The following is a 23,427-nucleotide window of genomic DNA, read 5'->3' as shown; positions in this document are numbered from 1 at the left end:
AGGCAATTAAAATGTTCAAAGTTTGTAAACGCTTTAATATTTTTGTATAAATCTGTATTAGTAAACAGCCCCTCTAGTGTATAATTGTTTACATCATGTATGTTTTTTATATGCATGCAACTTGTTCTAGTTAATAAAAAAATTATATATATATAAATTATTTTATTATTATTATGTACATTTATAACAGCGCAAGTATACCTATATATACATATATAATGCTAAACATTCGTAAGGAGAAAAACTCATAGCGAATTCTTCAGAAGGCTCTTAGGACGTTTAAGTTTAGCAAGGGTTCCGCCAGTAGTGGGCACTCATGCAATATAATCAATGACCTACATCCGAGTAAACGAGACGGAGGGAAGTTTGCGAGAATAAAGAGGGGATAAAAGAAAACAAGAACTGGAACGTAGCCATAATCGGAGCTCTCTCCATCCTCTTCCTGTACACGTCGCTCTACAGCTAATGTGACGTGTGCATTAGCCGACCAGCCACAGGAGTAGGACTCAATTAAACCATGGAGACTCTCTTCAGCCTACCGTTTACTGTACTAGAATGTCCCAACATCAAACTTAAAAAACCGTCATGGCTACATATGCCTTCTGCAATGACTGTATATGCCGTCGTGATTGTTTCATATTTTCTCATTACCGGTGGTAAGAATTTTAAAGCTATCTCAGGCTAAACTAGCATTCAGCTAACCCTTATCCTGTTGTGTGTGCACGCGCTTCTGCATAATCTTTTACCTACTAGTGAAAATTTCCCGTAGATTCTTTGTGTATTATATTTTAATTTAATATCAATACGCATGCTTTCGTGTTTTGTTATATAATCTTGGAGTTAGCCTGCTCTCTGTGACAGTGCTGTTATCAGCAATAAATCTCTAATTATATTGCACACCGCATCGCGCTCCTGTCTACATATTACACGAGTAAGAATGAAACGGAAGCTTATTATTATTTTCTGATGTAAATAGCTAGATAAATGCTTTTAAGTGTGACATAACTCTGTCTCTGAATGACTGACCGGTACTGTGATCAGTAGCACTGCTGTAATCTTTTAATCCCTTCAGGCATCATATATGATGTGATCGTTGAACCTCCAAGTGTCGGATCAATGACGGATGAACACGGCCATCAGAGGCCAGTGGCTTTTCTGGCGTACAGGTAAATGTTTTGATACGACTGGTCATCATAAAATCGGACAGCTGGTGGCGCTTTAGATGTACTTGAGGCATCTTGCCGTTTCACTTGTAAAGTAAACAATAATTGAAACAATGATATAAAATCCCAGTTATTGAATCAACGTCTCCAAACTGTAACATGAAAGTGTAGTGCTGAGTGATTGTATTCTCTTTTAAAGAGTGAATGGGCAGTACATTATGGAGGGGTTGGCCTCCAGCTTTCTCTTCACCATGGGAGGCCTTGGCTTCATAATTCTGGATCGCTCTAATGCGCCCAACATTCCCAAGCTCAACCGTTTCCTTCTGCTCTTCATTGGCTTTGTCAGTGTGCTGCTGAGCTTTTTTATGGCCAGAGTCTTCATGAGAATGAAACTACCGTAAGTCACTAAACTTTAAACATTATTTATTTGTATATTGTATTACACACTACCAGACCGAGGTTTGGACACACTACTCATTATTATTATTATTATTGGGTAGTTGACAAATAGGGAGTAAAAAATGTTGTCGTTGTTTTTTTTTGTAAAATACCTTTTTTGAAAAAGAAATGCATATTTATGTAGTGTGAAGTCTGATCTTTGAGAAAATATAAAGGGTCACTAACTTCATCAATTCTTTCATTGCATTTTTTTTTTTTTACATTTTTGTTTTACCGTACCATAAATTTGTCCTGTGGTGTGATATAAAACTCTTAATACATAAATAGCATAAGAGAGATTTTATCTGCATTGTTAGACACTTATTTTCATATAGCGCTATTTATTTAATATGAAATTATAATTAACATTTTTTCCCCCATGACTTGTTGGACAATTTCAAGACAAACTTTGCTGTCATTTGTTCATTATTTACAAAAATTATTATTACAAAATTATACCATTTTAAGTGGAGTGCTATTTGTATCTTCCCTACTGCAATACTTAACTGTTTTTTTTTTTTTAAAGATAATATGAGATTAAAACAAATCTGTGGTTCTTTTGTGTCACACCATAGGACATTACGTCATACTAAAGAACAGAAATGGTAGTTATTAAATTATTTCTATATAATTTTGAACATGTCAAAGGAGAAGGAAAGTTTAATTTTGATGCAAACAATATCAACATGCATTTTAAACAAAACAAAAAATAATTTATCAACAAAATTCAGTCTCTTAGTCAATCAGTATGTTACTGAATCTCTTCTAGCCCCCCACTGCATGTGTGGCACAGCTAAATATGATTGATATTCAAATTATAATCATTAAGATGTGTATATATATTTATTATTATTATTTTTTTAACTATATGGCTACTCTTTATAAGGCATCATTTTTATTCTATTTACTTTCTGCATCACTCTCTTAGGATCTCCTCCCTTCTGGTGGATCCCTGTTAATTTTCTGTCTATATTTTTGTGTCCTCTTTCTTCCATTAATTTCTTTACCTCAGTTATTTTGGTCTCAAAAGTATCATATTTTATACCTATTTTCATGACACTTTATAACAGTACAAGTTTTCTGTAATTGCATCAGAAAATAGTTTAATTAATGCAATTATTGCATTTAAGAACACTGAAAATGATCAAAAAGAATAAAAAGGAGTTCAACAAATCTTATTTAATAATTTAAAATGATTTTTAAAGAGACCTTGTCCTCTGGCGTGACATCTATGTTCTGTGGTGTGACAGTACAGGCGTCACACCGAAGGACATTTTCTGTCACACCATAGGAGGTTTCAGCATTTTTCTGTCAATTAATGACCTTGCTATTCCAAGCTAACCTGTCATTAGCGGTTAGCAAGATACAGTTTTTAATTAAAAATATAATTTAGGGGTGTCACACTAAAGGACAACAAAATGTAACACTTTTGTAGTGGCTCCAAATTTTTTTTATATTTGAACAATTCTGAGACACAACTTTTCCTTGTGCACATGTCATGGGCTTCACAGGGGGCTTCAGTAACACGGCCACGAATGGGTCCTTCAACTAATTAAGTTTTCTCTGGAATTGGCCTATTTAAAATCAGGATATGGTACGCACCAGAGGATATGGTTTTCAGAGACAAAATGTACCAAGTTCCTACATTTTCAGAAATCCATGGATGAAAAAAATAACAATTTACTAAAATAGACACTTGTACAATTATGATGGAGTTATTTATTAACATTTTTATGCTTTTTTTTTTTTTCGTTAAGTTATGTAATTAAAAAGTGAATTTATTGAACCATGCTTGAGACTTGGCTTTTGAGATTTGGCTCAAAAAAAAAAAAAAAAAATCATAACACTGCAGCTTTTATAACAACAGGTCCATGTAGGACAAAGAAATGTTTAACCATTTACTGCATTTTAAATAACGACTATTAATTATATTCATATTTATCTTGTGGTACAGTGAAAATGCCATGCCACGTCAACAACCCTATAATAATAATAATTATTATTATTATTCTCAGTGTATTCCAGAGACATAACAGCAATGGTTTAGCTCTGTTTCTTTAAAGCTGTATACTAGCGATGCACGATATTATCGGACTGATATCGAAATCGGCCGATAATGACTTTAAATGTAAATATCGGCCTGACATGCAAAATTATGCCAATATGTCTTGCCGATAAGGGGAAGGGGTTAACTCGCATGTGCTCAGGGTGTGCTAGCGATTAGATCACGTCAGCAATGTGGCTCATTCTTGAAGCAAACATGACACTTGTAAATTAAATAATTTTATATATACTGATTTATTCATTAATGTGTAACGTTTTATTTTTTAAACAAATCATGAGCTCTAAAAGATTTTCAGAATTTTTACAACTCTTTTGTTTTAGACCATCTAAAAATGTTAAATCTTAAAATAAAATATTAGGGTTAACACTGCATCTTTCTGGGGGAAAAAATGCAGCGATTGATATAGTTGATTTATATTTATTTTCAAAGCTTCAATGTACTTTATTTATACTTTAAAACCTTTATTTTTTTAAATTTAATTCTAATAAGTTCTTGTTAAAAACTAACCAAAATTAATAATATTTTGCTTATAATTTCTGCACAGGAGAGACTTGTTGTTTCCAAACAAAAGGAAATATATCGTATCGGCATTGATATCGGCCAAAATGAGTTGAAAAATATCGGCATATCGAATATCGGCAGAATTCCAATATCGTGCATCCCTACTGTATACATATGTCATCATATTATAGTTTAGACCACAGTCTCTCTTGTCTTAACTTTGAACTCTCCATTTCTAATGATGATCTGAATGTGTTTGTCTTGCAGTGGTTATCTTATGGGTTAAAGCTGCAAATGCTACAGGCAGAGATGCAAGAGAACATACAGAAAACCATGTTTCAGTGCCAAGGACTACAGTCTCATTCAAAGTCTGATCAATTATTTCCACTGGCAGAATTTCCCTCTTTTTTTTTTTTTTTACATATAAAATTGTCTAGTAGGACTCTTACCTTAATTGTTCATGAAAATGTGCTAAATTTACTTTTTATCATCGTTGATAAAACATTTCCTTGTAAAAAAAAGTTCACAGGATGGTCAATATTATATTGATATAATCCATTTTGCATATCTCCTTATAACTGTTATTTTGTAGACTGTTCATAATGTGGCTGCTTGATGTGCAGTTTTATTTCTATAATAAATAAATACTTAAATTCAAATGTTTTGTTTGATTATTTTAAACTTAATACTTTAAAATAATAATTATTTACAATAAAATCCTCTTAAATTGATAGAATACTGTAGATTTAATGTCTTGAATGTTATGTTTGCAGTGCAAAGCATTTTACAAGGTATTGAAAACAAATTGTATCTTACCATAATAATATGAGGGTTATATATTTGCCTTTTCCAAATACCCACACTTGCGGTCTTGGGCACTTGAGAGCGCATGTGCGCAACAGGAAGTAAGTGCGCAAAACTGTCCCAGGTCTTAAAAATGCCAAAGAGCAGTGCCCTTAATGCACACTGAATCCACACTACCGCTCCAGAGTGCTATTCGATCCCATCGTGTCATTCGAGCCCATATGCATCATGTTTTGGAATACATTGTGAAATTTTTGCTGTGATCTCGCGAGAGGTCATATAAACCTTTCCAATGTAAGTTAAATATTAATATAATAATTAGATTGGGCCTATTAGTACATATAATTTGATTAAAAAAAAAAAAAAAGTGTTGCACGCTTTCTTGGTACAAAGATGAGTAGTGGTGATATTTATCTTGTACAACTTTTGCAACTGCTTTTTATCACTTAATTAGAAGCACCAAAATTTTTATTATCATATTATAGGAACTACTGAACAGACATTTAGAAGTAGATTTTAAAATAAAGTTTTTAAAATAAAAATAAAGCTATATAAACTTACATTTTTACAACACTATGGGCCAGTTTTACTAACAGCTTGCGGCAGCGCAAACCGTCTTTTGGCATTAAAATAGTACTGTCAGGTTTTATTAAAGACGCGCAGTGACGAATTAGCACTTAAAAGCCGTGGACAAAGTTATGTTTGCACCTGACCTTATTGAATATGCATTTGTAGGAGTTTCCCTTTCATCACTTAACACAAAAGTTATGGGAGGAAAGTATTCAAATAAATCACGCAACACGTTTTACTAATGTTTACGCTCATCAAATTACTGGCATTTGCGCCATTATTTAACGCAGTGGTCTCAAACTCAATTCCCGTAGGGCCACAGCTCTGCAGAGTTTAGCTCCAACCAGCTCTAAATCACACCTGCTTGGAAGTTTCTAGTAATCCTGAAGACCTTGATTAGCTTGATCAGGTGTGTTTGATTAGGGTTGGCGCTAAACTGTGCAGAGCTGGGGCCCTCCAGGAGTTGAGTTCGAGACCAATGATTTAACGTCCCAAAAAAGCATGTCTTAAACTAATTTGTTCTTAGAAATGACTGCAATTATTGTTGCTAGGAGGAGGCACAGAGCACGTGGTAGAAGGGAGAGGATTTTTTTTTTCACACGTATTAATTTATTTTGAATGCCAGAAGAACACATTATCCAAACATATCGTTTGCCAAGCCATGTTATTTTTAATTTGCTTGGGGAAATAAAAGATGACTTGGAACCCTTAACTAGAAGTCGCACAATATCAGGTCTATCAAAACTTCTAGCAAACCTTTATTTTTTGGCCTCCAATTCTTTTCAACATACTGTGGCTTCTTTATTTATTTGCGACTACACTGAAATTTTCTTTCCCCCCTCCCCTACCATGTTGCCATTTATTTTATCTAGGGAGTGTTTTCCATTACCATCAGACAGGAATAATTTTCCAGCTGTTTTACTATGGCAGACATCAGCAGAACCTGCTGAGTGAGCATTTGCTCAGGTATGCATGCAGTTGAGCAGGCTGTTGCAAAACAAGCAGTGTTGATGGAGCACTTAAAGTGCCTAATTTAGCATGCATGCATGCAAACCATTACCTCAAAACCGCCCAGCACTAAAAATATGTCTCTCAATTCAATGGCCACAACACAGATAATGCCATGTAAACATAGCGATTTGAACAGGTAAAACTGTTCTTAATGATAATATTGGAAAGTTTTATTTTACTGGGACTTATTTTTTCAAAACTCATAAACCAAAAACACTGATACAGTTCTGTCTGGCACCACTAAAATACAGTATATGGCAAAACAACCCTTATACAGTGTATTTTTAGATCCATTAAAACATGGAGAAAGATTACAGATAATTAAATAGTCTGTAGTTAAAAACAGTCTGTCTCCTGATGTTTCATTAGGTTTTTAGTCTCTTCTTGTTTCTTTTTGTCATGAGGTAGTGTGCCAGTGTTCTTGTGGCTGCTGCCATTTGAAGGATAAATGAGGCCATTTTCATCACTGGGTTCCTTGGGACCAAAATGTAAAGAACAAAATATCTTAGTTGTCTGATTTCCTTTGATTCTTGAAGCTTTTACATAACCTGCAAGATTACCTTTCTCTTAGTGTGTCCATTCTCTGAGATTACAGCTTCAGACATTTGGAGGCCCAAAGTCTTTTCTAAGTCTAAGAAAAAAGAAGAAAACACAAATTGCCATGAGGTATGTGAACGCATTAAACTAAGCTTCGAGTTACCAGAAATACCTGTCAGAATTTGGTCAATCTTCTCCACGACGAATTCAGCATCCTCTCTGGAGAAGCACATGGGAGGCTTGAACTTCAGAATATTGCGGTGTGGGCCATCAGCACTGAGCAGTATCCGCTGCTCTTTTAGTCTTAAAAAAAAAAAAAAAAATTATATATACACATACATACACTTATATGATAAAAAAAAAAAAATATATATATATATATTAGGGCTGGGCGATATGTCAAAAATATCTTAACGATAATCGCCGGAAAAATATTGCGGTATCTGATAATATCGTCTATCCAAGCCCCACCTCCACCACGCCCCGCCCTGGCCGAGACCACATTGCCGACGTGCACCATAAACACGTTCAGTTTGGTCTTAATTATGTTGATGTCATTAATACATGCCTCATTCATTTAATATCTTGAATAAAATATGCCTATTTTAAGGGTAAATCCAAGATACACAGGCAGGAATCAGAAGACGGGAAACAAGGCAACACGGAATGACGAGACTAACTAGAACTGGACACTAGACTCAGTAAAGCAGCGATCACTAGGTGAGTGATAAACGCAGAACATTACATGAGACTAAACAAACACAGAATGACTCTGTAAGGCAGCTAACACTAGGGGAGTGCTATACGCAGAACAATACACGGCGATCTGTGAAAAGAAGTCCATGGTTTATAAAGGGTGTGTGATTGTGAGATGGTTCTCAGGTGTGTGCGTGTGATCTAGACAGCTGTGTGTACTTAGTGCAATGAATGAGGGGAAATGCAGTCCTGGGTAAAATGTAACAGTCTGTGTGGTGTGAAGGTCAATGTGATGGAGTGACCTCTGGTGGTAAGTAAATGGAAGATCAGACAGAATGTGTATATATATCAGTGTTAATTTTGACAGCAAATTTTGATTGTTTTAGTCATAGTTTTTTGACTAAAATGCCATTTAATTTTAGTCATATTTTAGTCATCTGAATTGTTTTTAGTCTAGTTTTAGTGGACTAAATCTACAGTAATTTTAGTCGGCTAAAATCTAATGGGTTTAGTTACAGTGCATTTATTAAGCATTTCTCTAAAATTTCCAAAATCATTATGTAGGTTTAATATTGTTTTTTTTTTATCATGATAGACTGCAATTTAACTGTGGTGACACACAAAATGCCTTTGTTAAAATGAAATAGAACCACTTCTCAGAAAGAACAAGAACATGGTCTTCTTTTTAATGAAATACCAATGGTTATATAGTACGGTGGCCGAGAGAGCTCAACGTGCTGCAACTTCAGAAAACACATGCAAATAGAAAAAGCACCAGCAAATCAAGAAAGCATCTTCATCAGTTTGACAGCTGGGGTCCGTTTAAGAAAGGAGGTTAAGTGAAAACTCTTGAGTATGTTAACCCTGAAAAGAGGGAAACTCTGGGGTTTCTGTTTCAAAATGGGAGGTTTATCAAACCCGAGAAAGCAGGGTAAGTCAAGCCTGTTTCTGAAAGAGAGGTAACTTATGTTCAGAGTCAGTTACCATGGTAACTTACTCTGTGAACCTAACCAGGTCGGGAGCTAACCCGGAGTTTCTTTCGGTCTCCTCCCCCTTATTAAAGTGTTAGCGAAGTCTAAATACCTTATTAAATCATTCACGCTGCAAAATTGCTTTTCTTGAGTTGCTTTTTACTTTTGTCTTATTTCAAGTACAAATATCAAAAAATTCTTAATATGCATTGTATATATGAAAAAATGGTCTATATTTAGTCTTGTTTCCTGGGGGGATTTTACTTTTAAGTGCATTTTACATAAAACAAGTAAAATTGTCTGCCATAGGGTAAGAAAAATAATCTTAATGCAAACAGAAACAAGAATATTTTTTAATTTACCCCATTGGAAAATAATTAGCAAAATAAGAAAAATGCACTTTAAAACATTAGAGCACATTATAAGTCCACTGTATGCAGATTTTAAGGAAAGCGTGCATCTCTCTCACACTCTTTCTGAGAATTTTTTTCCTGGGCACAAATCCGTCAAAGAGGGGTTTCACAGGACTGTAGGTCATTGGTGTAGAAATCGGTTTAAATGAGGCTAATCTGATAAATGACGTTCACTTGATAACATCTTTCTGTGACCTCTGGAAGTAACCCAATAATCAGAATTTCCTTCAGGATTTCCAGTGTGGTTGGATGCATTGATGACAAGCATACCCCCACCATCGCCCCTTCTGAAAATGAAACTAATTACTTTATGGAATGGAAGGATGTTAGAAGGCATAGTACGAGCCGTAACCACCACCACAGCTGTTAAATAAACAAATTATTCAAAATTATTTTTGGTCATCTTTATTTCCTAATACAAAAGCAAAAGTTATTCTTTATACTTTTGGATTTTTAGAAATCTTTCAATACTCGACCATCTCCTCTTCATCTGTCAATGGTGCTGGTGCTTGCTGTCGACAAATCAGTAGTTAATATTATTACTCTAATTAAGATATGTAACAGGTTGGATTAGAGAATATTTAATTATGTGAAAAGAGTGTTAGACTATGTGGAAAAATCTGCATCGCATTGAAATAGGCTTTGAATGATATTTAATGTCAAATGTTTGTAAAGTCATTTAGCCCACACCCATGAACCTTTTATGTTTAAAGCTTTAACTGGATTTAATAGTTTTTATACTTCATTTTTTAGCTGCTGACACTTTCTTGTTTCTTTTTTGTCTTTTTACCGTTTTTTGGCCATGGAATACCATTAAAATAAATATTAGTTCAATAATTTACAGTTTTCACCTCTGATGTTATAATAGTTATTAAGTTATTGACAGTTATTAAGAATTAAAGTTACACACTGACGGATGTGCGCGCTGACGTCTTTTTGGTGGGAGCTGTTGCCATGGTGAATCGTAATTTCAGCGCTCCGCTGATCATGACTTTTCATAGTCATGGAGCACGCGCTTAACTCAGAGTCGACCTACTCAGAGTTGAGTAAACTAACACAATTCAGCTGTTCTTTAACCGAAAACTCAGAGTTTCCCATCTCAGAGTAAGTCAACTCTGAGTTCAAGTTTAAACTCAGAGTTGGTTGAACCTCCTTATTGTAACGGGCCCCAGGTGGTGCAAATGCTCACAACACAAACAAATAAAGAAACACACTGCAAACGCTCACAACACAACCAAATAAATTTTATTTGCAGTGCGTTTCTTTGTTTGGTTTTGTTGTGAGCATTTGCAGCGTGTGTGTTGTAAAATTGAGGAAGTTGCTTTCTTTGTTTGCAGGTGTTTTATCTATTTGCAGCGCGTGTGTATGTGTATATATATGTGTGTGTGTACACACACACACACACACACACACACACACATATATGCATACATATATATAATTATAATTTTTTTTCGGTCCATTCTAAGTTGACACCTTTCCGTGCAGGTCTTTATATATTTCTTTTTTTAATGTGCTTTATTTTGTGGCTAGGGTAATAAACATAAGGAAAATATGTAACAAACATTTTACAAAGTTAAAAGTGACTAAATATATTCTATGGTATGCTAATAAACCTGTTAACCTTTGCAAAAAAATTCCTGTCAGAAATTCCTCTTTTATGGCATGACTTGCTCTGACCTGTAAATAACATCCAGAGCTTCAGCTGTGGCAGGTGTCCTCTTATCCCGGTTTCTTACCAGGTCCAACCCAATAAACAGGCCACGGCCCCTAGAAAACAAAATATATGACCTTCAGCTTTGAACCTCCTGGCAATGTGTGTTCTAGGCATACTTTCATCAGCACTATTACACGCATATTATTGTCGCAAATAACCCCTGGGAAATTATTTACACAACTTGCAACATAAAGAGGCCAGGTAACTTTAACTTATGCAAACACAGGTTCAAGGTTCCACCGTGGTACATTATCACTCACATGGCCTTAATTCACACAGCAAATTTTGTTGGTGTATGCAAAAATAAACAATAGCTTTTAGGGTCTAACCTTGTATAATCATCCAACTGATTTTATTATTTAAGAAGTTAAGACGGGTTAACCAACCTCACGTCACCCACTAAAGGGTGTCTTTTCTTCAGATCATCCAAAAGCTGAGTCAGGTAACCTCCGACGTGCAGGGCATTGCCTTGGAGATTTTCCTTCTCAATTACATCCAGCACCGCCAGTCCAATAGCACATGATACTGGGTTACCGCCAAACTAGAGGACACAAAGACATTCTTCAGCATCGTAAAAATTTCTAATCTAGGGTCCGCATCTGTTGCTCACACCTCTGTTAAAATGCAGATAGTTTTCTTTTTTAAATAGATTGTTGTTGTTTCAGTCTTAATCTGTATTTATCACAGTTTTTTTGGTATTTTTTTCTCCTCACCGTGTTGAAGTACTCCATTCCAGATGACATGAAGCTTTCGGCAACCTCTCTGGTGGTGATCACGCATGACATTGGATGGCCATTTCCAATAGGTTTTCCCATTGTAACAATATCTGGTACAAAATCTTCTCCCTGTAGCTGGAAGCCCCAGAAGTGGGTGCCCACCCTGCCAAAGCCCACCTGGACCTCATCAGCAATGAAAATGCCTCCAGCATTTCTCACATGCCTGTGGTACAGCCAAAGTTGTGGTATAAACAAATTTGAATACATGCATATTTCAGAAAATTATTTCACATTATACATGCATTTTAAGACATTTCAATAGTTTGACAAATGCACACTTGGATCCAAGGTGTTTATAAATGGGCATACAATTATAGATAAAATAATATATTCATATTAGGCAAGCGATTTAAGACTACTATTTTTGGTGCATTAAAAGATTTTTTTGTCTGTTGCATCCGTCAAATTAAAATTAGATTTAGGTAATAAAATGAATGAAATCAATAAATAAGCAAATTTAATATGAATGTGTCCTGAATTTGTGGCCGAATCTGACAGAAACTTTAAGTTTAAGTAATTTTTTTTAAGTTTAAAAAAATTGAATGAAGGTAGGAGCAGCAATCATGTTTATCAGGGGTTCTGAAACACGTTCTGAGACATACAAAATGTGGAGTGTTGGGTAGGCTCCAGGAACAAGTTTGGGAACCCCTGATGTAACTAAAATGCTTTAACCAAGCACTTAGTAGTACATACTGTGCCACTTTCTGGAAGTAGCCCACTGGAGGAATGACCTGCCCTCCGCAACTTTGCAGTGACTCAGCAATAAAAGCGGCAATCTACACAAAAAAAGATCCCATGAGTTCTTTGTAGCCTAGTGGTTATACATGCAAGGATGAAGCATGCTTTTTAAAAGCTGCTTTAGATGACTATGACACCACTGCCATAAGCAGAAAACAAGAGCTGAAGAAAGCATAGAAAGTTCACAGAGAACCTCAAGAGGAAAACGAAATACAAATACATCATATCATTTTGACAAAGCTGCCATGGTGTTTGGGCAGTTTATTCATCAATCCTCACAGATTCATGTTAATTCTCATGTGTAAAGACCAATTATTTTTTCCTGCAACAGAGGGTTAAGGGGCTCCCTTTGGGCCTCGAGGAGGCAAGCGTAATTCCCGTCTTAGCTCAACCTGGAGAGAAGAGAAAAAGCAACAGGTGGAGAGCAGAGGAAATGCGGGGAGGGAAAAGGAAAGGATACAGTTTAAATTAATTGATGGAGAATTTAAAAGATCACACAAGAAACCAGAGAACTGAAAGATCCTGTCAATGAATTTAAGGCAAGACACTACATGTTCTGGTCCGTTTTGAGATTTTGGGTTATTTGACTTTTTATAACAAAACGATTGAAAACATTTACGAAAGCATTCCTACAAACATTAAACAATTGACAGTATTTTTTCTGATCAGATGTATGGATTGAAAAAAAAAAAAAGATATCCAATATTCCCTGTGTAAAAAACAAAGTGACTTTATCCAGTGTTCAGATGTAGTGCACTTAATTATATACTGCCTTATTTCTGTATTTAAACATTTCAGAAAACTTGTAATACACAAAAAAAAGTTTGCAATTGGTAATGTAATCAATCAGCTGGGGAACTACAATGATGTCTGGTGTCTTGCCTTAAGACCAAATGATGTCAATTATGTGATATCACTGCAAATATTTTAAAAAGAAAGGCTTTAAATAATGGACCAAAGTCCATTAAAAGTACAGTCAGTGAAGAATGCTGATTACTGTGGATGTTAAATAACTTCACTTACCTTACGTCCCTTTTTATGGGCCTGCTCGATTATATCTTTGACATTTTCAGCATAGGCAGTGGCAGGGTCAGGGTGGTCCTCACAGTATTTGCCTCTATAAATGTCTGGACTGAGAGCCTAAGGAATTATCACATTTATGAATAGTTAATCAAAATTTACAGTGCAGAAATAAATCTTTTCACTATGCTGCCAAATTTAAACAACTCTTTTATTCTGCAGATTTTGTAATGTAATGAATACTTACTGGGTAACACTTTATAATAACTGCACGCTATGAATCATTAGGTAAGCATTAGTAAATAGTCAGTTCATCCTTTATAAAGCATTGTCCCAACATTAATAGTCATTAGTAAGCTGTTTATAAATACAGCTATAATTGCCTTGTTCTTGATTTATAAGCATATCTATTACAAAGGAGATTTAAAGGCTCAGTTATCTTCCTAACAGAAAAATAAACAAACACAACATGGAGGGATACAGAACTCAGAAATATTTATTTCAAGATGCAAAAAAATAAATAAATAAATAAAATGAAACTGTACACTTGATTTTTTTATGAAATTGCAATTTTCAAATTTTTAATGAAATTAAATTTTTTATCAAGTGTACAGTTGTACAGTTTCATTTTTTTAATCTTGAAAACATATTTCTGTCTTCTGTATCCCTCTGTGTTGTGTTTGTTGAACTTTTCTGTTTGGAAGATAAATGATTCTTTAAATCTCCTTTGTAAATGCTTTGCAAGGTATAAACAGTCCTCACTTTAGATGAGCTCACAAAAATAAATGTCTGGCAATTACTAAATGTTTTATTCCTTCCTGACTTAATCATGAATTAAAGCAGGAATATGTGTTAATAAAGCGTTTATGAACACACTGAGCAACTATTATCAGCCGTCTAAATAATATGCATAAATGTACATTTAAATAGTTTATTAATCATTTACTTACACTTTGTAAATGATCTTATGAACCACGGACAAATCCAAAATAACTGGTTTGTAAATAACACAATTTCGAAATGATAAATTGATCATCAATAAAGTATGAAAATACAATTATTAAACATTATAGATATGCTCAAGAACAAAACATTTATAGCTGTATTTATAAACTGTTTACTAATGCCTATTAATGTTGGAACAATGCTTTATAAGAACAAATTGACTATTTACTAATGCTTCATAGTGTGCAGTTATTATAAAGTGTTACAAATCATTTTAAATGGACAATTTATTTATAGGTGTAGTTTCTAAATATAAATGCTGCCTGTAAACAAAAAAACTGTTATGGGTAGTCTTATCACTATTTGTGGAATGGTATTTCAGTGCCGTAGCAAGGATTACATTCAGATCACAAGGCCCCTGGATTGTACTGTAGTTCACTTTAAGCATGTAGCATAATGTCAACATTAGAGAAAAGAAAGACCAAGTGTCTTTAAAGACACTTTTCATAAAAAATACATGCTAAGTGGTTACGTATGCTGATATGGCTCACTAACTCGTAACACAATACTGACTGATCACCACAGTCAGAGTACAATGGGGTGATGACTGAGAGGCTAGTTTACACACACACACACACACACACACACACACACACACACACACACACACACACACACACAGACACACCCTACATTCATCCAAACATCCAGGTTTCAGTCTAAGGATTCCAAACTAATGGTTAACATGCATTCAAGTTATAAAAACATTTTTCAAAGTAATTTGTTAACAAATACCATGAAACTGTGACCTCAAATTAAAGGAATTGTTTAATGAAAATTAAAAAATTCTGTCATCATTTACTCATGTCGTTCCAAACCTGTAAGTTACTTTCTGATGTTGAACACAAAAGAAAATATTTTCAAGAATTTTGAAGAACCACACAGTTGTTGGTCCCTATTGACTCCCATAGTAGGAAAATAAATACTATGGAATCAATGGGGACCATCAACTTTTGATTACCAGCATTCTTCAAAATATAAATATTTTTATGTTTAATATAAAAAAAAAACAAAAAAAAAAACATCATACAGGTTTGGAATTACATGAGGGTGGGTAAATAATGACAGCATATTCATTTTTTAGGTGAATCATTAAAATGTCAAAGGTTTAAAAGGTCAAAGGTTTTTCTTTAAGAATTTTTGTTTTTCAAATTTTTTAAGAAATTAAATGCATGCCCATGGAAGAATTGTATTAAAGTCATTGCATATATATGATAGCAGCACAGAAGTTAAGAAACAAGAAATGTTACTTGAGCACCAAATGAGCATATTGAAATTATTTCTAAAGTTTCTAAAAGATAATGTGACACTTAAGTCTGGACTAATGACTTCAGCAAATTGCTATCACGGGAATAAATTACATTTCACGAAGAAAACACCGCTGTTTTAAATTGTAATAATATTTCATAATATTACTGTTTTGCTGTATTGTTGATCAAATAAATACTGAAAAACATAAAGAGACATTAGAAGTTGGGCTGTACAATATTAGTTGGCCACCTCTGAACAGTTTTTGACTTCAAGAATAGTGTCTGAGCACTTTGTGCATGTGACCTTATGCCAAGTCCAATATGTCAAACATCTCATGTTGCAACACTCACCACGTGCACATGTTGGCTTGGCTCTGCACCAGACATCTGATGAAACTTATATGGACTGATATCAATGAGCGATGACACATGACCATGGTAGGCACTGCAGGGGAAGCACACTGATTGAAAAATTTGCAAGAATCAACAGAACAAAGTTCCACTATGTTTAAGAAGGTTTAGTTATCTAATCTTCTAATGATTCTTTTGCTTATCAGTGTAAACTGTGGCGCAAGAAAAGAAAAGAAAAAGCAGCAGCAATACTTCACATGCCTATTTTTTTAAGGGATATGACATTCATTTAAATGAAACCCAAAGACCAGGTGATGCATTCTTTTGCACAGCAAGATTTTGCATACCAAGGCAGATGCTGACTATGCATATCCATAAGCAAAACAAGGTGAGTTTTCTGCACACTATGTCTAGATACAAGATGTAAGATTAAGTTAATATTTAAGCTGTGAGCTTCACGCTTCTAAGAAATTGGTTACTGTTTAGAACCCAGTGCAGAGAAAGAGGAGGCACAGACAGTGTGCTGTTGACTTACTTCTCTAGTGTGATGATGTCTTTGTGGCCAGTGTACTGCCAGGCCAACCTCAGGGCCAGATCATTTGCCTCAGACCTAGATGTCAAAACAGAATAGTCGATCCTGGGTTTGAATCACCATGTGCCATACTGACTTGGTTATCAAGTGGCTGCCTTCAACAATGAAAACAAAAAGTGCTACCCTAGTGAAAAATAAATAATTTTTTATGCTACAACTACATTTTCATATTTATGTACTTAATAAAATACCCTGCAATTGTACTTTTGGTATACTAAACTGGTATGCTTAAAGTCAGCTAAACTAATTTTGTACTTAATGCACTTTAATTGTGAGGAAGTAGTGCTGAAGTCCAATTAAATATAAACTATACATCTATAAAGATAAATAGATTTGAACTATACTTGTTGTGAAATAAATGTATTTTAAATATATTACTTTTTACTAGGGTACCTAGCCAGCAATAAGCATTAAGCTGTTCAGCCAACAATCAGTAATTACAACATCTGGGCTGCATGCTAGTCTATATGACCAGAGAAGTACACAAAATATGTGGTTCTTCTGTTTACAAAAATGCAGTAACTGCCTATCTGCTCAATGGGGTGATTGAGCATTTCTTTAGGCCAAACAGGTGGTATAAGGCCTACCCTGAGTTGACAAAGTAGCACACAGAGAGCTTTTCAGGAAGAGTGGCTTGGAGACGTTGAGCATATAGGACCAGATTGTCATGTAGGAAGCGAGAGTTGGTGTTGAGAAGCTCCATTTGCTTTGCTCCTGCTTCAACCACATCTGGATGGCAATGGCCCACTGGAGGACAACACAGAAGAAAAAAATTAAGAATAATTAAGAAAAATATTTTTCCTTTATCTTCAGAGTCCTTATTCAGAATTAATGCATCATGGGAATCTTTAATCCCATACATCGTCAAAGCAGCAATGGCAACAAAAAAAGCGCAAAGTAGTTAATTATTTGATTGGGAAAAATTGCTCAAATTATTGTAACAGAATACTTTTAACTTTTACTCATTTACATTTCTAAGGAAATTTTTTTTTACTCTTTACTCACAATTTCATTCAGGCATTTAAAGTAGCTACAAAGTAAATATTTTGCAGGTCATGATGAATACCGTATATATTGTTCTAACATTAACATCTGTGACTTGCTGTTGATTGCCAGAGGATAGAATGCCCAACATTCCCTGTAAAAAATGCTGAACATGCAGTGGAATGTGTAAAATTGTCTTTTTAAGGTAGGGCTACTAAGTAGAGGAATTCTAGTAATTACTGTGGGACAAGTTTTTCAACAGTGCTTCATGAATTGTCTGTGATTTTGTTATTCAGTAGTTTTTGCGTTTTCCTGAAACTGGTTATGCAATAGATTTTGTGGTGGTTCTGTTTCAAATTTTATAATAATACACAATAGTGCACTTAAAAAATATGAAAAATGTAATTCAAAAGGTCTATGACATCAATAGATATCATCAACAGTTAACTGAGATACATTCCACAACTGGTGTACATTGTGTTTTACGTGAGTGATTTTGTTCACAGATCTTATATATCTTTTTTTTTGACAACTACAATTTCTCCTTAAAATGGCATACCATGTGCAACGTTATTTATGCAATCCAGGTATTTCTCATCTTTTTCGTTGTACATGTACTGTCCTCTTGCCTTCACAATCTTGATAGGGTCATGACTGAAGAACACTTTGCAGGACGGACTATATATGGAGGGAAATGCAAAGAGAAGAAAACATAATTTTAAAAAATGCCATAAATCTAAACGAAAAAAAAAACAACAACAGAAAACTTGTTTTCAGATCCTTTTTTTCATCATGACAGGTAACGTGTAAACTTTCTCCAGCCAACATTCAGTTAGCCTAAGTAACCAAGTTCTGTTAGCTGCAATACACAGACAGCTCATCTCAAATTTCCTCAGTTATTCATTCAGGGTGTTCTGGTGTTTTTAACATCAAAATCGCCACTTAACAGTAGACATTAGTTCGTATGTAATAACTGTCTCCTTACCCAACATGTTTCTTTCGGAGATCGATAGTTTTCTGCTTATCTAAATCTTCCGTTGCCATTTCTGCGCCTGTAGGTGCTCACAAACGCGTGTGACTGTTACTGGAGATAGAAAGAGAAGAGGAGATGTGTGCGCAAGAGAGAGAGAGAGAGAGAGCTATCCACTCCATTAATATATGTGCATGTGTGTGAGAGAGAGAGAAAGAGAGAGAGATGGGCCCGAAGGGAGGAGGTGGCTGTTGTGGGCAGGACAGACCCCGAAAAAAATATTTAGCGCTTTAAAACCCACCCAGCACCAGACGTCATTTAGACGTCGTTTTTTAGGCTAAATCAAGTCGGTTCTTAAAAACATATTGATACCACTTGTTATGTGATTTCAGAAGTGTCAGGACAAAAAACCCTCTACGACACAGGAGAAATTCCTGATTTTAAAAATTTCTGAAGGGATCTGCTGACAGAGATAATGAAAACACATGTGATCTGACCCAGACAGCAAGCAGTGTCGGCCCAGATCCGGCCAACATCTGGCTCGCATGGATTTCACACGGGGCAGATGTGGGCCAGATCTGGGCCAAACCTATGTTGCTGTCTGGGGATCATCTGAGAAAGCTTATTAAATAACTTTATATTCAAATTTCACAATATATTTCGTCTATATCACAATGCAACTTCTTTTTTTTTTTCTTTTGCAGAATTAACTTTTGCTTGTTAGTTATTTTAATGTCCAAACATAAGTACATTAAGTATCACTGTAAGATCATTACTAAATAAGTAAATGTAAAAATGTACATTCTGTTATTTATTTTTAATTTTTATTTTTTTTGTATATTCTGTAAATTATTATTTTTCTTTTCTGAATTTAACCTCTGCTATAGTTTATATATAATAAACCTGGCATTCTATAATAAATATCGTTGGATCTGTGACAGATAGTTTATGTTCCTAGATTCTTCCACACTTATGGCCGTGCAGTTGGAGCGTATCTCCTGTTGAGGAACATCTTTAGACATCATGAGCCATATGACTGGTAAGTAATACCTCAAACATACACTACCATTCAAAAGTTAGAGTCAGATTTGTCATGTGTTTGAAAGAAATATTTTATGCTCACCACAGCTGCATTCATTTAATTAAAATACAGAAAATAGTAATATTGTGAAATTACCATTTTTAATAGCTATTTTCTATTTCAATATGTTTTAAAAAGTGATCAAAGCTGAATTTTCAGCATCATTACGCCAGTCTCCGGTCTCACATGATCCTTCAGAAATCATACTTAGCGAAAACAAGAATAAATTACATCTTTACATTATATTCACATAGAAAACAGTTAAATTGTAATAATATTTCACAACATTACTGTTTTTATTTATGATCAAATAAATGCAGTTTTCTTGGTGAACATGAGACTTATTTCAAAAACCACTGACCACAAACTTTAATAACACAAGGGATTTGAATATTAGTCAATTTATTCTAATAAAGTGCAAGAAGCTCTTAAAAATATTAATGTAAATAGTAATTTTTTCCTCTGGTGAATTGTATTCAAGCTACACACTCTCACACCATGTCTACACTGGACGCGACAAAGCGACCTTTGAAAATCATTTGAACTTTGTGTCAGTAAGTCATAAATAGAACGAGGCATCAGTTTACTGTCAGGGATTTGTTGTGTCACGCTGCATCCGGTGTAGACAGCATCACTGATTATAATAGGTTCTATTGTATTTAGTTGCGCTGTCCAGTGTAGACACGGTGTTAGAACTCTCATTAAATATTGTTACATATGATGTATGTATGATGCCACTTATCATTGATAGATCTTTTCTATTTCAGAGACTAAAAATCATCGATAAACCACAAGGTCACTGTAACTTATTTCAAGAATAATAACAAAAAATAAATAAAAAGTGCATCTGTGACTTAATATTGCTTCTTATTTTTCAGTGGGTTGAAAGTTCTCATTAAACATTGCTTTCTTCTCATCTTTGTGCACTTTCATATGTTGTGCATGAATCAAATTAAACTTTAACTTTTTGACATCATAATATTGTAACGGTACGTGGTTGTGGATAATCGCACGGAGACAGGAGTAGACAGACGTAAAGGAGTATTTAATAGGCTTCAACACACATTGACCATTATAAACATGAAACCAAGACAAAGACTAAGAGAGAAAAGAGGACTTATAAAGGGACTGGAACAAAGGAACAAACGAGATTATTAATACAAAACAGGTCAATGGAATAAACGATGATTACCTAATGACAGGAAACCGGAACAAAACCAAATAAGGGTAAACAGGAACTAGACAGAAATCAACACATGACAGATATGGCCCCCCTCCCGGAAGGTGCGGGGGGGGGGGTTGGAGGCTGGAGCAGGGTCAGGACAGGGAGGAGACAAGGGAAGCCTCCAGGGCAAATCAGGAGACTCGGGTGGCAAGGGCGGATCGCGGACTCTTGGGGGCGCTCTAGAAGCGCAGACTCTTGGGGGTACTCTGGAAGCGTGGACTCTTGGGGGCGCTCTGGAAGCGAGGAGCTGGACGGAAACAGCGGAGACGACAGAGAGCTGGACGGGACCAGCGGAGACGTAGGAGACGATGGAGGGCTGGACGGGACCAGCGGAGACGAAGGAGATGGCCGGGACCAGCGGAGACGAAGGAGGGCTGGACGGGCACCCTCGTAACAGTTCCACCAGGGAGGGGGGGCGGGCACCCTGGAGGCCGCTGCAGGACCGGGTCAAGGGAGGCCTCCAGGGCGGATCGGTGGAGTGGGAGTCCTGCGGCCATGGCGGATCAGAAGACTCAGGAGGCCATGGCGGGATATGATGCTCGGGGAGCCATGGCCGATCAGGAGATTCGGGAAGCTTGGATGGCCCTGGCGGATCAGAAAGCTTAGACGACCATGGCGGGACAGGAGACATGGGAGGCCATGGTGGATCAGGAGACACGGGAGGCCATGGCGGATCAGGAGACACGGGAGGCCATGGCGGATCAGGAGGCTCGGGGAGCCATGGCGGATCAGGAGACACGGGAGGCTTGAGGGCGCTCTTGCAGCGCGGACATTTGGGGGTGCTCTTGCAGCGCGGATACTTGAGGGCGCTCGGGAGGCGCGGAGCTGGACGGGACCAGCGGTGATGCAGGAGAGCTGGACGGGACCAGCGGAGATACAGGAGAGCTGGACGGGACCAGCGGAGACTGGACGGGACCAGCGGAGACGCAGGAGAGCTGGACGGGACCAGCGGAGACGCAGGAGGGCGCTCTTGCAGCGCGGACTCTCGGCGGCGCTCTGACAGCGCAAATTCTCAGGGGTGCTCTGGAAGTATGGGACCAGCGGGGATGCAGGAGAGCTGGACGGGACCAGCGGAGACGCAGGAGAGCTGGACGGGACCAGCGGAGATGCAGGAGAGCTGGACGGGACCAGCGGAGACGAAGGAGAGCTGGACGGGACCAGCGGAGACGAAGGAGGGTACTTGCGAGGAGTGGGCTCTGGTGAGAGGACCGGAACAGGAAATTCGGGGGGTATCAACCTATCCAAAAGTGGCTGTTCCTGGAAGTGTGCTGGTGGGCCCGACTTAGCCGCAGGCGGAAACATCTTCGCAGCGGGCGGGACCCTCTTCGCCGTGGGCGGAACTGGGCTGAGGACAACTCCAGAGCTGTAGATGGTATGGGGAAGGTTGGGGCTGGGCAGGCGGCTCGGACCGTTGGTGCGGTATGTGGAGGTCCTTGGCGGGAGGTGAGCTGGTGCTTCAGCGGAGACTGGGCAGCGAGACTGAAAATCTTTCACCTCTTCCACTTTGAAGTTTGAAGAAATCAAAAACTGGAAGCTCACATCTGATTGTCTCGCTGTTCAGCCCCAGCTGAAAGCACGCACCCAAAGAGGCGTCAGGCCAGCTCAGCTGGGATAATGAGATAATTAACACAGACCAAGTGAATATGATGAATGATAATTAACTAATGACAGGAAAACCCAAATAAGGAAAAACAGGAACTGAAAGGAAAAATAGAAAAACCCTAAACTCCTGGCATCTGTAGTATTATACGGAACTGACCAACAACTCAAATTCAGTGATTATAACTCTCTTGCTTTATGTGGGATTCAGTCACAGAGAAGTTTGTGTTTTTCAAGGCACTTTGTGACGTTTCTTTCTTCATACACAAAAAAAGCGCAAATCTTTTACAAAATTTGATTTCTTGATGATTTAAAATTTTATAACAGTGATTTTATAATTTCAAATTAAAAAGTAGAAATGGAGGACTAATAAGCCTAGAAGTCAGGGCTCTACAGTGTGACCATTTCAGTTGCATTTGCGACTGAAAACTACTGCGTGCGTCTATGAAAAAATATTTAGGAGCACCAGTGCGACTGACCCAATCAGCATTTTTTTGTTTGTGCTGAGGGAGCTTTAAAGGTTTCTAACGTACTTACGTGTTTTTGCAGAGTTGAGTAATGTATCACAGACGTATTCTCTCATTATACCAAAAAAAAAAAGTGTGGACAGAGTGGAAATAAGAAATCCATTGTGCTGTGTAAGGAGCTTTGTTGACTATAATGGAGTTTTGTGAGATTGCGATGAACTAAGATGAACGACAGCTTTTAATGATTATTAAGAGAGTTTGCAAATGTGATACTGATTTAATACAACAGTTAATTAAACAAGAAGTTAATATTAAGTGACTTATATTGCAGGGCTTAAAGTTCTCCAGCATTGTGCCGGACCTCCGGCGTGCAGCATTTGGCTGTGGAAAAACATAATGCTAAAAAAAAAAAAAAAATTGTTTATCACTTTCGAGTCCATGAGTTCGCCTATCAATGGTATGGGAGGAGCACAGCTTTCACTC

At 36.7% G+C, this 23,427-nt stretch overlaps 3 protein-coding genes across 3 annotated transcripts in view; 1 reads left to right on the top strand and 2 right to left on the bottom strand.

Annotated features, from left to right (window-relative positions):
* The window catches only part of LOC306885226 (HAUS augmin-like complex subunit 6), a 31,068-nt gene extending 29,882 nt beyond the window's left edge, over nt 1–1,186 (bottom strand). The window contains exon 1 of the mRNA XM_079441627.1: nt 1,027–1,186. The gene's annotated coding sequence lies outside the window, so the exon portion shown is untranslated. The remainder of the gene's footprint in view (nt 1–1,026) is intronic.
* On the top strand, nt 248–4,895 carry ostc (oligosaccharyltransferase complex subunit). The gene is made up of 4 exons (XM_079441660.1): nt 248–656; nt 1,073–1,166; nt 1,363–1,560; nt 4,435–4,895. Exons 1-4 carry the CDS (start codon nt 518–520, stop codon nt 4,451–4,453), a joined length of 450 nt encoding a protein of 149 aa, XP_079297786.1. The 5' UTR covers nt 248–517; the 3' UTR covers nt 4,454–4,895.
* Nucleotides 4,896–6,137: 1,242 nt separating this feature from the next.
* On the bottom strand, nt 6,138–18,772 carry etnppl (ethanolamine-phosphate phospho-lyase). The gene is made up of 13 exons (XM_079441646.1): nt 18,588–18,772; nt 18,162–18,280; nt 17,206–17,365; nt 16,562–16,636; nt 16,027–16,120; nt 13,424–13,540; nt 12,356–12,438; nt 11,600–11,825; nt 11,273–11,427; nt 10,850–10,939; nt 7,262–7,392; nt 7,113–7,183; nt 6,138–7,026 (listed from the first exon to the last, which is right to left on the bottom strand). Exons 1-13 carry the CDS (start codon nt 18,644–18,646, stop codon nt 6,889–6,891), a joined length of 1,518 nt encoding a protein of 505 aa, XP_079297772.1. The 5' UTR covers nt 18,647–18,772; the 3' UTR covers nt 6,138–6,888.
* Nucleotides 18,773–23,427: the final 4,655 nt, after the last annotated feature.

The sequence above is a fragment of the Barbus barbus genome (assembly GCF_936440315.1).
Source record: "Barbus barbus genome assembly, chromosome: 2".
Classification (NCBI taxonomy): domain Eukaryota; kingdom Metazoa; phylum Chordata; class Actinopteri; order Cypriniformes; family Cyprinidae; genus Barbus; species Barbus barbus.
The sequence above is the reverse complement of the archived record's forward strand: the minus strand, read 5'-3'. Positions and strand labels throughout refer to the sequence as shown.

Coding starts and splice junctions, on each gene's coding strand:
- ostc (XM_079441660.1), top strand. CDS start 518: ATGGAGACTCTCTTCAGCCTACCGTTTACTGTACTAGAATGTCCCAAC. Junction 657..1,072: donor ATATTTTCTCATTACCGGTG/GTAAGAATTTTA, acceptor TAATCCCTTCAG/GCATCATATATGATGTGATC. Junction 1,167..1,362: donor GTGGCTTTTCTGGCGTACAG/GTAAATGTTTTG, acceptor TCTCTTTTAAAG/AGTGAATGGGCAGTACATTA.
- etnppl (XM_079441646.1), bottom strand. CDS start 18,646: ATGGCAACGGAAGATTTAGATAAGCAGAAAACTATCGATCTCCGAAAG. Junction 13,541..16,026: donor CAAGCCAACATGTGCACGTG/GTGAGTGTTGCA, acceptor ATAATTCCTTAG/GCTCTCAGTCCAGACATTTA. Junction 11,428..11,599: donor GAATGGAGTACTTCAACACG/GTGAGGAGAAAA, acceptor TGTGTCCTCTAG/TTTGGCGGTAACCCAGTATC.